Here is a 17,347-nt window from a genome sequence, read left to right as displayed (position 1 = left end):
TTCTCACTCAGAGTCTCCGACGGGAACCAGCCCTGCACATACCTCGATTTTGGACTTCTGACCTCCAGAACTGTGAGAGAATAAAATCTGTTGTTTGCAGCTCCAACTTTGGGAACTTTGTGATGGCAGCATGAGGAAACAAATAGGACCCTGGGTGACCTGGCCCGGGCTACCATTCCCATCTCCTCTTGCCTGCTCTGTCTTCACCATTGACCTCTGTTTCCATGCTGGCAGTTCCCTCACACCCATCTGGTTTTGTGACTCTGTTTTTGTAACTGCTTCTCCCCCTGCCTGGAAGACTTTTCACATCTCTTTCTTCCTGGTGAAATTCCAAATTGTTAAGACTCCTATCCTCCTTATCCCCAGGCTGAGCACACTGCTGCCCTAGGGGCATTGCTGTTCCTTGAGCTACCACACAGCTTTTTAGCACTTTCCACACGAGGCTGAGGAAGAAACCTTGCAAAGGAGGTCATATTTGACCCAGTTCTTGAAGGGGGTTACGTTTATGAGACATAGGATTGTTAATTTTATGTCTCAACTTGGCTAAGCTACACTGCCCAGTTCTTTGGTCAACCCACAGTCTGGATGCCGCCATGAAGGTATTTTTAGATGTGACTGAAATTTAAGTCAGCCAATTTTGAGTAAAGTACATTACCCTTTGATATGGTTTGGCTGTGTCCCCACCCAAATCTCAACTTGAATTGTGTCTCCCAGAATTTCTGCATGTTGTGGAAGGTACCCAGAGGGAGGTAATTGAATCATGGGGGCCAGTCTTTTCCATGCTATTCTCATGATAGTGAATAGGTGTCACGAGATCTGATGGGTTTATCAGGGGTTTCTGCTTTTGCTTCTCTCTCATTTTCTCTTGCCACTGCCATGTAAGAAGTGCCTTTTGCCTTCTGCCATGATTCTGAAGCCTCCCCAGACATGTGGAACTGTAAGTCCAATTAAATCTCTTTTTCTTCCCCATCTCAGGTATGTCTTCATCAGCAGCATGAAAACAGACTAATACAGTACATTGGTACCAATAGAGTGGGGCGTTGCTGAAAAAATACCCAAAAATGCGGAAGCAGCTTTGGAACTGGGTAACAGGCGGAGGCTGGAACACTTTGGAGGGCTCAGAAGAAGACAGGAAAATGTGGAAAAGTTTGAAACTCCCTAGAGACTTGTTGAATGGCTTTGCCCAAAATGCTGATAATGATACGGACAATAAAATCCAAGCTGAGGTGGTCTCAGTTGGAGATAAGGAACTTGTTGGAAAGTGGAGTAAAGGTGACTCTTGTTGTTTTAGCAAAGAGATTTGGCAGCATTTTTCCCCTGCCCTAGAAATTTGTGCAATTTTGAACTTGAGAAAAATGATTTAGGGTAACTGGCAGAAGAAATGTCTAAGCAGCAAAACATTCAAGAGGTGACTTGGGTGCTGTTAAAGGCTTTCAGTTTTATAAGGCAAGCAGAGCATAAAAGTTTGGAAAATCTGCAACCTGACTATGTGATAGAAAAGAAAAACCCATTTTCTGGGGAGAAATTCAAGCCGGCTGCAGAAATTTGCATAAGTAGCGAGGAGCCCACTGTTAATCGTCAAGACCATGGAGAAAATGTCTCCAGGCCATGTCAGAGACCTCCACGTCAGTCCCTCCCATCACATGCCTGGAGGCCCAGAAGGAAAACGTTGTTTCATGAGCCAGGCCCAGGGTCCCTGTGCTGTCTGCAGCCTAGAGACTTGGAGCCCCATGTCCCAGCCATCCCAGCCTTGGCTGAAAGGGGCCAACCTACAGCTTGGGCTGTGGCTTCAGAGGGTGGAAGCTCCAAGGTTTGGCAGCTTCCACATGGTGTTGAGCCTGCAAGTGCACAAAAGTCAAGAAGTGAGGTTTGAGAGCCTCTGCCTAAATTTCGGAAGATGTGTGGAAATGCCAGGATGCCCAGGCAAAATTTGCTGCAGGGGCAGGGCCCTCATGGACAACCTCTGCTAGGGCAGTTTGGAAGGGAAATGTGGGGCTGGAGCCCCCACACAGAGTCCCTACTGGGGCAGTGCCTAGTGGAGCTGTGATAAAAGGGCCACTCTCCTCCAGACCCCACAATGGTAGATCCACCTACAGCTTGCACCGTACACCTGAAAAAGCCACAGACACTCAATGCCAGCCTGTGAAAGTAGCCAGCAGGGAGGCTGTACCCTGCAAAGCCACAGAGGCAGAGCTGCCCAAGACCACGGGAACCCACATCTTGTATCAGGGTGATGTGGATGTGAGACCTGGAGGCAAAAGAGATCATTTTGGAGCTGTAAAATTTTACTGCCCCTCTAGATTTCAGATTGCATGGGCCTTGTAACCCCTTTGTTTTGGCCAATTATTTCTCCCATTTGGAATAGCTATCTTTACTCAATACCTGTACCCTCATTGTATCTAGGAAGTAACTAGCTTGCTTTTGATTTATAGGCTTATAGGCAGAAGGGACTTGCCTTGTCTCAGATGAGACTTTGGACTGTGGACTTTAGGGTTAATGCTGAAATGAGTTAAGAGTTTAGGGGACTGTTGAGAAGGTATGATTGGTTTTCAAATGTGAGGACATGAAATTTGGAGGGACCAGTGGTGGAATGATATGGTTTGGCTGTGTCCCCACCCAAATCTCAACTTGAATTGTATCTCCCAGAATTTCCAAGTGTTGTGGGAGGGACCCAAGGGGAGGCAATTGAATCATAGAGGCCAGTCTTTCCAGTGTTATTCTCATGATAATGAATAAGTCTCACAAGGTCTGATGGGTTTATCAGGGACTTCCACTTTGGCTTCTCTCTCATTTTCTTTTGCTGCCACCATGTAAGAAGTGCCTTTCACCTCCCACCACGATTCTGAGGTCTCCTCAGCCATGTAGAATTGTAAGTCCAATTAAATTCTCTTTTTCTTCCCTGTCTCAGGTATGACTTTATCAGCAGCATGAAAACAGACTTATACAACCTCCATAATGTGAGTGATTCTCACAATCAGGTGAAGGCCTTAAGAACAAAGACTGAGGTCTCTCCAAGAATATGGATTCTCCTCAAAACTGCAATGCAAAAACCCTGTCCATGCTTGCATCCTGCTGCCCAGCAGAATTCAGATTCAAGATGATGATATCAACCCACCTGACTTTCCAGCCTGCTGGCCTACCCTGCAAATTTCAAACTTGCCAGATTTCACACAGTCATGTGTGGCAATTATTTATGATAAGCAAACAAATGTGTGTGTGTGTTTGTGTGTGTGTGTTTGTGTGTGTGTGTGTGTGTCCTATTAGTTCTGTTTCACTGGAGAACTCTAATACATGGCGGAAAAAAGAAAGAAGAGCATTTCAGAAAGAAGGAACAAAATACAAAATACAGACCTCCTGGTTGGCTCTGGAATAGCTGGCTTGTAGGATGTGCTGGGACACAGAAAAACAAAGCTGGAGCGGGAGCTCAGAACCAGTCTCTCATGGGAGTCATTTCAGACATATAAGCGGAGTTACAGCATGATTCATTCTGTGCTTTGGAGTAACTACTCCAGTGGCAGAGTTGGGGTCAAAGTAAAATAACTGCAGGCAGATATGTCAATTAGGGGTAATTGAAAAAAATGCAAGTCAAATGTAGTAAGGGCATATAGCGGGGCACCTGGAATGGATGGGAGAGGATCTGTTGAGATACAGGACAGAATCAAGCAACATGATATGGTGGCTGGCTTGCTGCACTGTGGATGCTGAGCCTATGCCTCATGCATCCGGCACCCAAGGGCCTAGTGTGCCTGGAACATGGCACTCAATGATGTTTGTTAAATTAAGGAATAAATGGAAGACTACACAGGAGGAGAAAGAGAAAGGATAAAAGATAATCTTCATGCTTCTACATCAGAATGGCCATTTTTTTCCTTTCTATAGCTTTTTAAAGTTCTACATCTCCTTGCTCATCCATAAATTTGGATAGTCTAGAAAGAATCTGGAACCAGGTGAGTTTAGCTGTCCAGAAAACTTATTCTCCCTTGGCCGGATTTCCAATTTTGTAGTGCATCCAATCTCATCCTTTTTTCTTTCCTCACTTCTCCTTTGTATCATTTTGAGCCAGGAATGTATGAGATATGATCCATGAATGCAAGGACAGGTTGTCTCAGCAAGGAGATCGAGTTTAATGAGGGGGGAAAGAAATCAAGGTTAGTCAGAAAAATGAAATATTAAGTTTTCAAACTTAGGAGAAAAGACCTACCTATACAGCATGGAGAGGCAGAAAAATAGAAAGACAGCAAGAGCAATGTTGAGTATTTTGCAATCACATGATTGCAAGAACGAAGCCATAGTTTGACCAAATGGTTTTGCCAAAAGCCAGATTGTATATTGCACCACCTCAATCACCTTGTCAAGAAATCTTCTCCCTTTTGGCAATAATATCATACCAAGACAAAAAGCCCTTGCAAATTAAGTAAGTACTAATTATAGGCAGAGTAGTATAGTAGCTTATGGCCAAGCTAGCTCCATCTAGGGAAACATGCAGGAAGGTGTCTGACAGAATGTCATACCACAAATACAGTATGAGGTAAGAGGTAAAATTGAAGTTAAGTATAAAACGCTGAAGTGCCAAGTACAGATTGGTTTATTCACAACCAGTACCAATTAATCAAATGATGGGTAGCCATGATGCCTCACCTATTGGGTCCAGTGGCCTTACCTCCTCAAAGAGAGTTTGAACTGAAAAATGAAAGAGGTACAGTTAGGGACTGCAGCACCTGGAGCTTCAAATGACACAAATTGGCTGGAAGGGTTGAGACCACATAAAGAGGAATGTAGAACTAGACATCAAAGCAACTATATGATTTTCAACATACGTTCATTGCTCTTGTTGAAGATCCATCTTCTAAAAAGCACTCTATAAACAGACTAAATAGAATGGGAGAATATATTTGCAAACTATGCATCTGACAAAGTTCTCATATTTGGCATGTACAAGGAACTTAAATTTACAAGCAAAAAACAAACAATCCCATTAAAAATGGGCAAAGTACATGAACAGACACTTCTCAAAGGAAGACATACACACGGCCAACAAGCATATGAAAAAATGCTGAACATCACTAATCATTAGAGAAATACAAATTAAACCAGAGGTCCCCCCGTCCAGGCCACAGGCCAGTACCCATCCATAGCCTGTAAGGAAGCAGGCCACGCAGCAGGAGGTAAGCGAGCATTACCACCTGAACTCCACCTCCTATCAGCTGAGTGGCAGCAGTAGATCCTCATGAGAGCATGAACCCTATTGTGAACTGTGTGTGTGAGGGGTCTAGGTTGCGTGCTCCCTATGAGAATCTAATACCTGATGATCTGAAGTGGAACAGCTTCATCCCAAAACTATCCCCTACCTTCAGTCTGTGGAAAAACTGTCTTCCACTATACCAGTTCCTGATGCCAAAAAGGTTGGGGACCACTAAATTACACCACAATGAGATACCATCTCACACCAGTCCAAATGGCTATTATTAAAAAGGCAAAAAATAACAGATGCTGGCAATGTTGCAGAGAAAAGGGAATGTTTATATGCTGTTGGTGGAGATACAAATTAGTTCAGCCACTGGGGAAAGCAGTTTGAAGATTTCTCAAAGAACTTAAAACAAAGCTACTATTCAACCCAGCAATCCTATTACTGGGTATGTACCCAAAAGAAAATAAATCGTTCTACCAAAAAGACACATGCACTCATATGTTCACTGCTGTGCTACTCACAATAATAAAGACATGGAATCAACCTAAATGCCCGTCAACAGTGGACTGGATAATGGCACATATCCAGCATGGATTACTACAAATCCATAAAAAAGAATGAAATCATGCACTTTGCAGCAACATGGATGGCACTGGAGGGCATTATTCTAAGCAAATTAATGCAGGAACAGAAAACCAAATACCACACGTTCTCACTTCAGTGGGAGCTGAACACTGAGTACACATGGACACAAAGAAGGGACCAATAGACAACCGAGGCATACTTGAGGGTGGAAGGTGGAAGAGGATGAGGATCAAGAAACTAACTATCAAGTACTAAGCTTATTATCTGAGTGACCAAATAATTCATACAATAAACCCCTATGGCATGCAATTTACCCACATAACAAACCTGCACAGGTACCCCCAAAACTAAAATAAAAGTTGGAGGAAAAAAGAATCTTCTTCCAATAAATTTTTCTAAATATAGGCTTAAAAATTCCTTTTTGTGTTAAAATTCTTCCATTCACTGAAAGAAAACAGTCAATATTAAGTCATACTGAAAGCAAGTTTCTATTTACTTTTAGGATTTGATTTATCTATGGGCATGTGTGGCAGAAAGAAACTTCTTCCATTACCACCTTCTCAATGTGTGCTAACAAACCCTTTATTTTGTTAAACTCTTCCATGTTATGAATAAAAACAATTAATGATGAGCCATTCATTAAAAATAAATATAAATTTAAAAAATAAAAATAAAAAGCACTCTAATGTGGGTTCTGAGCAATTAATTTGTTTCCTCCTATCGGCCAAAAGAATTGCTAAAAATAGGGCAATGGGAAAAATTAATTTCAGTTTTAAATTATCTACCAGTAATAAGGCATTTCTTGAGGACCACTGTGCTATTAAATTTTATTCTTCCATTGGGAAAATTCACACTTTAAGAATAAACTTTTAAACATTTGACATAAAACGTACTCTCGCTCAAGAGTTACATCCTCAGTGAAGGTGGGCAGAGTAGCACCAGATGACTGATGCTCTCTTTTCTTGGAACTGCAAGACAGCTTCATGGCCCCAGTCATTCTGAACAACACTTTTTCTTTATTGGTTCAAGTTAATCAGCCAGGCCACAATAAAATGCCTCTAGCTCTGGATGCCAATCAAAACAGAAGAATTCATGCAGGTAAAGGAAGTTGCCATCCGTAGTTGTCGTCATATATCTGTGCATCTGTCTTAAAAGTAACATGGTCAAGCAGGAAGACTGCAGGACTGGGGCATCACACACTATGGGCTCGCAACTCAGCCTGGCCTTCACTAACTAGGTGATGTTTGGAGAGTACTTAGCCTGTTTGCATCTCCACATCCTTCTCATCTATAAAACAGGTTTTATCATATCATCCTAATAATTCTGCAAGAATCATACATAATAATATAAAATGCCTGGCACCTGGGTGGCCCTCTAGAAATAGCCATACTCCAGGCTTTTGGAGATTGGTTACATTTTTCCAATTAGCACTTCCCAGGCAGCATTGCCTAGGACTCGGGCTCCCAGAGCGAGCGCTCAGGATATGCTTTTTGTTAATTCTTTCATCCCTGTCCACTGTAGACTGCAAAGTCATGAAAATAGAAGTGGAGCGAGTGATAAAATGAAATAGCCAGTGGATCTGAACACCAGTTCTAGTCTCATTTCTCCACTAACCAGCAATGGGACCTAAGCCTAGTCTCTTATCTTCTTGGTCTCTATTTTCTCCTTTGTAACATGAGAACATTGCTCTACAGGATCCCTGCGATCCCCCTCCATTTTTGAGGGTCATGATTCTAGGGGAAATTTTCATTCAAAATATGGGACTCTACAAACCATATCTAAAAAAAAAATTACTGGGTCTTTTTGTGTGTATGTGTTCTGGGTCATTGGGTGACGGTTATAATGATGGCAGTGGACGGGTTTGCTTTATTCCGTGTTGCCAGTTTCTTGTGAAGTGCTTATGGAAAATTCATAGAAATCTTGTTATGGTACTAAGCAAACATAATTCTTTTATGTGCTTACGTTCTTTCTTCTATTTTCCATGTTTTAAATTTCCATATTGCTTTGGTCCAACTTCCCAATGGCCCTTTCACATTAAAATGAATCTTTAAGACTGTAATAACGCAAACATTGACAACTGAGTAGAATAATAAAAAATTGTGCATAAGATGACAAATGAACTGCAAGTCATATCATCCTGGAAGGGAGATATCACTGAACCTGCTGAGTGACGTTGGCATCCTTCAGAACAAATGTGCAGTGCTTTCTCCAGCTGCTATTTTCATATCTGGTGGCATTAAAAAAAAATACTAAACCTTTGTTGGATGTTCCTGTTCTTTTCTGAACTCTGATCAAATAGTCCCAAAGTTTGGCAAACTGGCTTATAAGGTACTAGGAGGATAAAAAGTAAACTTTCCAGCTTGTCTAAAGGGATGGTGAAAACGGGACTATTTCAATAGCTGTTCATTTGCTTTCTTGTTACCGGAAAATTCATGGCTGTTACAAGAAATATGTATTTGGAGGAGGCTTGTTTTATGTGATTTCTCCTATCCCCTGTCTATTAAATCAAATGGATGTACTTCATCTTGTGAGTGCTGGGAGCCTTCCCCTGCGGCATGCAGTGATGTGGCGCTGGGGGAGGGGGTGAGCAAGCAGCCTGAAAGAGCAACAGGAAAAGATGGTTGGAAGTGCGCTCCTCATCACAAATATGTGTCTTCAATATTTAGTTGTTGTGGCAGGAAAACGCCAACAAATACATGAACTGTAAACCATCTGGCTTGAAATATGTTCAAATATGACTGTTCATCTTGAAAAATGAAATCTATGGAATTCTGGCATCCACTTTGACTTTTGAGAGATGAACAGCTTGGATATGCAAAGAAGGGATTTCTAGACTAGCCTTCTTAAACTTTAAATTTTCCTGAACTCAGAAGTTAAATGATTCACTGCCTAGAAAGGAAAACTTTGCTTTCACTTTTACGCTTTCATGAAAACCACTGACTCCTTGAAAATGCCTGGGACTGTATCTGTGTCTTGTGTGTCAAAAAGCAGAGAAGTAAATGTGGTTCTATATGGATTATTAAATGTTTATTAAGTTCTAATATGTGCTAGACGCAATATAAAACACTTAAAGAGCATGATAATCCTGGCTTTCACCAAATTTCAAAATTGAACATTTAAAACTTTCAGAACTGGAGACTGAATTGTGCCACTTAATTTGGGTTAAAAAATGATGAATTAGTCAACTCTGTTCTCTTATGAACTGGGATCCTCAGGTAACCTAGCATCAATGCCCTACCAGAAGCAGCTATCCCATCAACTTTGAGAAAGGTTTTAGGTGACTTGATAAATGGAGAGAAGACATGCATTGCAAACGTATGTGAGCGATGATGAAGTTGAGGGTGGGAGAATGGGAAGGGAACCAAACAGACATTCTGGGCTTAGACCAGACCAAAAGCGACTGCAAGAAGAGGAATGGAGGCAGGGATGTTTTTCCCCTGCTGCTTGATGTTTTAGGAGCATGAACAAGACTCCGAGAGAACTTAAGAGATTCAAACTTACTTTCCTCCTTCTCTTCTTCACACTATTTTCTTTTATAAAAGCCACCTCAATCCACCTTATCTGAAGGATTCTCCCTGGAGGCTCTTACCTAGGTCTCTTCATGTGTCAGGAGCCCCCAGCTGTGCAATTTCTACCACTTGAGGATAGCCTCACCTTTAAATGATTCTTCAGCCATTGCACATGTACCTGTGGCCTCCCCAGCTGTGTTGTAAGCTTCCAAATAGAGAAGCCAGACCCCTAATACCCGCTGTGCCTAGGATTGTGTGATGCAGGCAGTGGACTCAGAGAGTATTTGTTTGAGACTGTGAGAGTTGGATAAAGGAAAGAATCATGCCACAGATATGGGGGAAAGCTTCAGTGGTTAATGTAAACCAAGTTTGTGACGCAAGCCACTTTTAAATGATATTAAGAGAATACAGTGTTTTCTGAAATAAAAGCCTAATATACTTAATTCAGCAAAGGTAAAATACTAATTTAAATTAATTAAATTTTATTTAAATATCAGATATATGTTAATATATGGATTTTTTTCTTTTGTTCTTCTTTTCCTTTAAAAATGAAATTTATCCAACATATAATTTATCTAATGTAATTACATAATTATCACAATAAACACTCCTCAAAATAACCATGTAAGGATCTGGGATTATATGTGTTTGCATTTTTTCTTTTGTTGCCATTAATGTTCACCTTAGTACTTAAATGTTTATAAATGCTTTAGGAAAAGGCAAAAACATATTTCATGCTTAGGAGAGAATAATTTTGCAATGCTATTTTTATACGTTATGAATTCTGCTACATCCACAGGGAAACTAGATCACAGGAGGCAGCAACAAAATATACTAGGTGATCAATCTTGCTCTTGAAGATCAAAGTATTTCTTTGTTAGGTCAACTGATCAACTAAGGAACTAAAAATAACTAAAATATAATAGAGCAAAACCAGTCAAGGAAAGTAGCATCGTTAGTGTAGAGTTTGCTTTCACATACACAAGCAATTAACCTGCTTTTTGTAAATGTATTTGTTCTGTTTCCCTCCTACTTTTTCCATTATAGTAGGTTTGTTACTGGTGAGATTTACAAGGGAAAAAGCCCACATCATCTTTTGTGGTGAGCTGGAAGAGTCAACGAATATACCCATTTAATTAGAAAGCCGGTAGCCACCTCAGAAACAAGGCAAATTTCACTTCATTTGTTCTGAGAAATGAAGTGAGCACTACCTATTAGTGATGAAAACAAATAGGTGAAAATAGATCAAATCTGAACATTTGTATTGTTTCTGTAGATTTTTGTACAATTCCCTTTCTCTTTAAACACAACCCCATTAACTTGGGAATCATTTCTTAGAAAGTGATTGAGAGTCTTGATTTCAACTGTGATCGGTACAGATTCCTTCCATGAAGTAAAAACTGAGATTGACCTCTGGGCATGATATGCCTCCCAGAATTTTCACCAGGTAAATTAGCAAATAATGAGAGCAACCTAATACCTTGTTTATAAAAACTGAGTGCTCGTGTAAAGGAGCCCGCAGGTGGAACTGAGTTGGACTTTTGTGTGTGATAGAAGACATGGTATCATGAGTCTTAGGAAGTCTGATCCCAATATTGCAAAACAATCATTGGTGTCATCAGGTTACTCTTAAAAGTATTAATAAAAATAGAAAAGTTGAAAAAAAGTATATTCATAAATTATACAAAACTGTTGAGCTCTGAATGAATTTGAATATAATTTGAAGTCCACATATGATTCTTCAATATGAATGAACATCATTGCAAATTTTATAAAAATAAAATCTATGAAGAAAAATGCCCAAGTTAAATCATGAGCTATACTTCCATAATACAATTGTTAACCATCTTTGTATACTGTAAATGAATAATAGCTACACTTTAACATAACATAATGTTCTTTACATATTCAAAATGAGGAATAAAGAAATCACATTTAGAAATAAGGATGGAGCATGTAAAGATTAATATTTAAAACTAAACTTTAAGTTTTATTTTTACTGTAATACTAGAAATATTCTAAGCAATGAACAAAAAAGTGTGACCATACTTTTTTTTTTTTTTGAGACGGAGTCTCACTCTGTCGCCCAGGCTGGATTGCGGTAGCGTGATCTCGGCTCACTGCAACCTCCACCTCCCAGGTTCAAGTGATTCTCCTGCCTCAGCCTCCCGAGTAGCTGGGATTACAGGCATGTGCCACCAAGCCCGGCTAATTTTTTTTGTGTGTATTTTTAGTAGAGACGGGGTTTCACCGTGTTAGCCAGGATGGTCTCAATCTCCTGACCTTGTGATCTGCCCGCCTCGACCTCCCAAAGTGCTGGGATTACAGGTGTGAGCCACAGCGCCCGGCCAACCATACATTATTATTCAGCAATATAAGTCTCTCCTTTGTAACACTGTGTAAAGAACACAGAAGGCAAGAACATTTCAACTCTTCCTCATACTCATTGAATCTAAAATAGAAGAGATAGTATAAAATTCTAGATGTATTCTCTCTGAATTAATTTTTATAACCCAACTGAATAAGACCTCTAAGATATGTAAATCCTAAACACTTCAGAAATAACAAATCATTTTATCATGGAAGATTATTGGCTTAAAGAAATGAATATAAAGACTTTACATCTTTATATTGCTCACGGTTAAAGAAGCTACTAAAGATATCTTACTAACTGCACTCTAATTTCAGGTCAATGCTGCCAAAAATGCCTATGCTTTCATATATTTCTACAGTGAAAAAATCCCTAAAAAACGATGTCTTTCCAAGAAGTCAATTTACTATATTTTTTATGGGCCAATCCAAGACTTCTCCAAAAGAAGCATCGTCTTGTTTATGTGTGAGTGTGTTTATGAGTGTGTGTATGTATTAGGTAGATGAGGAGTGAAGGGGGAATGGGAATGACCCTACAAGGTAGGTGTTATTAGTCCCATTAAACTAATGTGGAAAATGAGAATCAAAAGAGTTAACACATCAGAGCTGGGTGACAAGTAGAAAACTCACCTGTTTGTCAAAATACTTAACCAGGATGAATGAGGAGGCAGAAGGATCAAGGGGAGAACACGGGGCAGAGCCTTCTTTGTGGCTTTCACGGGAAGAAAGGGGCAAGTTTGTATAATCAGGGGAGGAGGTTTAAGACTGGATGGTTTGAATAGATTCTGCAGGCCCTCGGCTACAGGTGTGGTTGGTCTCTCGTCCAGTACCTGGCTCTGAGGTGATCAAGGGCAGGAGAAAGGTTGACTCTATGTATGAGAGTTTAATGAAAGAGAGGGTTAGGGGTTTGGACTATGTTTGGTTTGCATATCAAAGACATGCTCCCAAACCAGTTGTTTGCTATCACTAGGAATGAGCTAACCCTAACTTGAGCAGTTTCTCCCCAAGACTGCAAGATCCTCAGATGTCAATGCACCCCAAAATGCAGAAAATAAAAAACATTATTAATACAATAGAATAACATCCATTTTTCTGTAATTCATTGGCATTAGGTAGAAATAGTGTACTGAATCACACATAGCAACATGTATTTGTAATTAAATTCCTATAAGTTAAATGTCCTATTTACAGCACTGCAATTTATATCTATATATTCAGTATGCTTTGGTGCACAGGTCCATATGTTAATATTTCATAAAAGAGACAGTATAAGGTAATGGTTAGAAATGAAGATGTTACAGTCAAAGAGAACTGAATTCAAATCCCAACCACCTATCTACAGCAAGTTATTTCATTTAAGCTTATTTCCACATTTCTGTAACGGGGCTCATAATATCGACCTGATAGAATCCATGTATGATTTAACTGACAATACTTGAAAAGTCCTTAACCTAATAGTACCTGGGTAAATAAAGATAAATGAATATTCACAATTCTTACTCTTACCAGGTTTTTAACAGGAGAGATTTGATTTTCCAAAATTGATTCTCCTCCTATTTTCATCTTGTCTAAAAAATTTAAAGGAAATATTTGGGCCAAAACCAGCCAGAAAATTGCTTCAATTAGGACAATTTTGCCTAGCAGAGTAGAATTATGGTCACTATATTGAACAACTATGACTTACACAAAATCAGAGATAGACGAGGCTTCCCGTGCAGCCACTCCTGGGGTGACTGGAGTATGAAAGGATATTTGTACTTGCCTCATGGGTGCACCAAGTGTGATTAATGGCACGTATTACATCAGTCCCACAAAAAAGTTCATTTTTTATAGTCACACTTTTAGATTTATATGAGAGTTTTCTATCTTATGTTTTTTAGAATCTCTTTCCACCATCTTCTGAAAGACGGTTTAATTCATGTTCATTTAGCCCACACTCTTTGTCTTCTATAGAGAGCTTTTTTGAAAGAGGGGAAAAGGAATTAAAGAAGTGGAAAAAATATGGCTGGTTGCGGTGGCTCACGCCTGTAATCCCAGCACTTTGGGAATTCAAGGCAGGTGGATCACCTGAGGTCAGGATTTCCAGACCAGCCTGGCCAACATGGCAAAACCCCGTCACTACTAAAAATGCAAAAATTAGCCGGGCATGATGGTGCACACCTGTAATCCCAACTACCCAGGAGGCTGAGGCAGAAGAATCCGTTAAACCCAGGGGGCAGAGGTTGCAGTGAGCCCAGATCGTACCACTTCACTCCAGCCTGGGTAAAACAGCAAGATTCTGTCTCAAAAAAAAAAAAAAAAAAAAAAAAGTGGAAAAAATAACAAATAGAGAAAGAGCTTTGCTATATGCAGCCTTCAGCACTTAGGTTATTTCTCAGATTTACATAAAGACTTATTGTCATCTTGACTGCAATCATGTAGAAAATGAACAGGTATAAAGTACATGAGGACAATTTAGTAAAACCAGCTTTCTTTTCTTATAAAATCTCTGACGAAAGGAATCATCAGACAGAGACTTGCCTTGTATTTACCCAGGTCATGAGGCATGTCAGTGTGGTGATGTGCCTTCGGCAAGAAGTCCTTAATTAGAAATTCCTCGAGAGCTGCTCCCTGTAGGTGCTTCCTATGACACAAAGACAAAATAATTTACTAGGGAAGCCCTTACTAACGACCCAACATCCAGACACAGGTGAGGGAGAAGAAATTTGCTGACAGCCGAAGAGCAACAAGTATCATGATGGGGTGCTGGATTTTGAATGAGGGTCTCTCCACCATATTAGTAGTAAGTATCATTTTTGTTATTCAACTTTAAATATATAGATTGAATAGTCTTTGGTTTTTAGGAAAACTTGTATAGGAACGCTAAATAGCTTGAAGTATTACTCTAGTTAAAAGACTAAAACTTGTTAGAAAACATTCAGTAGATGTATTTAATTTCCCCTTATAGAATCATGCAAAGTTGTTTTCCGATTGAGCTCATTTTTAATTATTTTTAAAGTCAAGTAGTTTGTTTTTGCATAATGTATGAGTGTTTCTCTAAATCAAATGAAGTCTTTGAATTAGACTATGAAATTGGAACTTTTCTAGAGAACTCTCAGAGTTGTTTTTAAAGATTTCTTCCTTCTTGACATCATTGTCAAGCAACGTTGATTAAGAAGGTTTTGTAGTTTCATTAAATCACTTAAAGTTGACTCATATGTGTTTAAAATCTTTTTAATAAAGGTAATAATGTATTACCATTATAATCCTATTAAAAACTAATCTATGAGAAATAAATATGTGGAGTAATTCTGATTAATATTGAGAAGCTCTTCATTCCACTTTAAAAGAAGAACCCCAAGTGATTTTGAATAGAGAAAAAGCTTGAAGGTAGTAATCATTGATTCTCTTTCCTTTCTACTCTAGCTCTCATGGCTGGGAATAAATTTTTATCTGTTTATTGACACGTTCTACTGGTATGAAGAGGAGGAGTCTTTCCATTACACACGAGTTATTTTGGGTGTAAGTACAGTTTATGATTAAACATTATTTTTTCAGAAAACAAAATGCATTTTATTTTCCCTGGATCCTTGTTTTCCCTGAATCTCTTTTTTATGTCTTTACATGTGGACAGTCAACACTGGCTTGGGCACGAGCGTCCGCACTGTGCCTGAATTTTAACTGCATGCTAATTCTAATACCTGTCAGTCGAAACCTTATTTCATTCATAAGAGGAACAAGTATTGTAAGTACTAAAATATCTGAAATAATCTCAACTGTTACGACTTCCTCACATAAGTGCCATTGAAAAAAATGTACTTTATTATGAAATCCTCAGTCATTCTATTTAAACTTGGGTTTCTTTGTTAGAGATAACAGAAAGGCTAAGACAGAAAAACGGTAATCAGTACATCTATCTGATTTGGCTTTGGCTGTTGCCATTGATTTCCTACATGACACTCAACTCATTGCTCAACAGTTTCCGGATATATTTGCCCCATGAAGATGGAAGCATTATAATAGCTGGAACCATCATTGTTTCTGATTGAAAGAAGACAAATAAGCTTTTGAGACAAACGCCACCAGGAAACATCTCTCTGGGTTCTCACCCACAAAAGCATAATCACAGTACATAGATTTTATTATGTAGATTTTAACCTCTACCAAACATAATGGGATATTTCTCAATTACATTGATTTCACTGTGTTGGGAACTTACCTGTGCTTCCTGTCAAACAAAATAGCATGCAGAGAATGAGACCTTCAAAAACTTTTACCAGGTAAAATACTGTATTATGCAGGCATCCCTCATTTTATTGCACTTCCCCTTATTGTTCTTCTCAGATACTATGGTTTTTACAAATTGAAGACTTCTGGCAACCCTGTGTGGAGCGAGTATACTAGCGCCATTTTTTCCAATACCATGTGCTCACTTTGTGTCTCTGTGTCAGCATTTTTTAGCAATGAAGTATTTTTTAATTAAAGCATGTACTTTTTTTAGACATAATGCTATTGCACACTTAATAGACTACAAGATGGTATAAATATAACTTTTATATGCACTGGGAAATCAAAACTTCTGTGTGACTTGCTTTATTGCAATATTTGCTTTATTGCAGTGGTCTGAAATCAAACCCACAATATCTCCGAGGTATGCCTGTATAATCATCATCATGATTTTATGAATATTTATATATAGATGCATATTTGCCTTTGTATATGTAGGAATAATTTGCAGACTACCTAAAACACATGAATGAGGATGATGGCTATTACCTTAAATTTTTAAACAAAGAAGCTGAGTGAGGCATGTATTTTGGCAGGCTTATTCAAGAGTTTTGAATTATAAACAGAGAACTAATAAGTCAATCATTTTTGAGTTGAGAGTTCAGCAAAGCAACTAATAACCTTTTGATTTGCCTGTTTGACTAATGGCCATTAACTTTTGTGACACATAGCCCCACTTTAAGCAGTTTAGAGGCAGAGCCTGAGTCCTACTCTCTTAACTTCCATGAGATTGTTTTCATTGCAATTTTTCCATAAATCAGGCATATTTTTTTGTTACTCTAGTGCTGTGGAGGACCGTGGAGGAGGCAATTAGACAAAAACCTCAGATTTCACAAACTGGTCGCCTATGGGATAGCTGTTAATGCAAGTAAGTACTTATTAATTGCTCAATGGATTTTACAATATCTGATGCCTAACTTCATAGTTTTGTTTTAACTCTGCCTTCCCCAAGTCTCACCCTCAGGTAAAAGAAAACTTTGCCCTTTATCTGACCCTGTAAACCTTATACAAATGGGTTTTTACATTTTCAATTTATACTTACCTATAAGTTTTCCCCTACCAAGACCTCAACTGGTCAAAGAAAAGTTGGTGAAACTTCATTTGTGAATAGTTAAGCTTGTTAATAATACAATAATAAATACTTACTTGAAAAAGGGACACTTTGTTATTCAATATAATTCACTTTGGAAATAAAATTGACCTCTGTTCAAAATCTCATTCACAGTCGTAGGCAAATGACTGTCAAATAGTATTGTGGGCAATAAAAAAGAAAAAAGAAAAGAAAGATCATATGAGCAAAGTTCTGAATCATAGTGAGGTAATGGACATAAAAGGGTGTTGAAAAGACATGAAGCTTTATCGGCATATAAAGTGTTATTGCTATTATTATATTTCTAATTCAAGAGGAAGGCACTAGAAATTAGCACCC

The 17,347-nt window shown here is 38.9% G+C and overlaps 1 protein-coding gene across 1 annotated transcript in view; it reads left to right on the top strand.

Moving 5' to 3' along the window:
- Nucleotides 1-14,347: 14,347 nt before the first annotated feature.
- NOX3 (NADPH oxidase 3) overlaps nucleotides 14,348-17,347 on the top strand; it is a 61,171-nt gene continuing 58,171 nt past the window's right edge. The window contains exons 1-4 of the mRNA XM_527546.5: nucleotides 14,348-14,434; nucleotides 15,058-15,153; nucleotides 15,266-15,376; nucleotides 16,702-16,786. Of these exons, the coding sequence (XP_527546.3) occupies nucleotides 14,387-14,434; nucleotides 15,058-15,153; nucleotides 15,266-15,376; nucleotides 16,702-16,786 (340 nt within the window). The 5' untranslated portion in view covers nucleotides 14,348-14,386. The remainder of the gene's footprint in view (nucleotides 14,435-15,057; nucleotides 15,154-15,265; nucleotides 15,377-16,701; nucleotides 16,787-17,347) is intronic.

The sequence above is a fragment of the Pan troglodytes genome, chromosome 5, assembly GCF_028858775.2.
Source record: "Pan troglodytes isolate AG18354 chromosome 5, NHGRI_mPanTro3-v2.0_pri, whole genome shotgun sequence".
Taxonomy (NCBI): domain Eukaryota; kingdom Metazoa; phylum Chordata; class Mammalia; order Primates; family Hominidae; genus Pan; species Pan troglodytes.
Note: the sequence above shows the minus strand (reverse complement) of the source record. Positions and strands in the feature narration are given on the sequence as shown.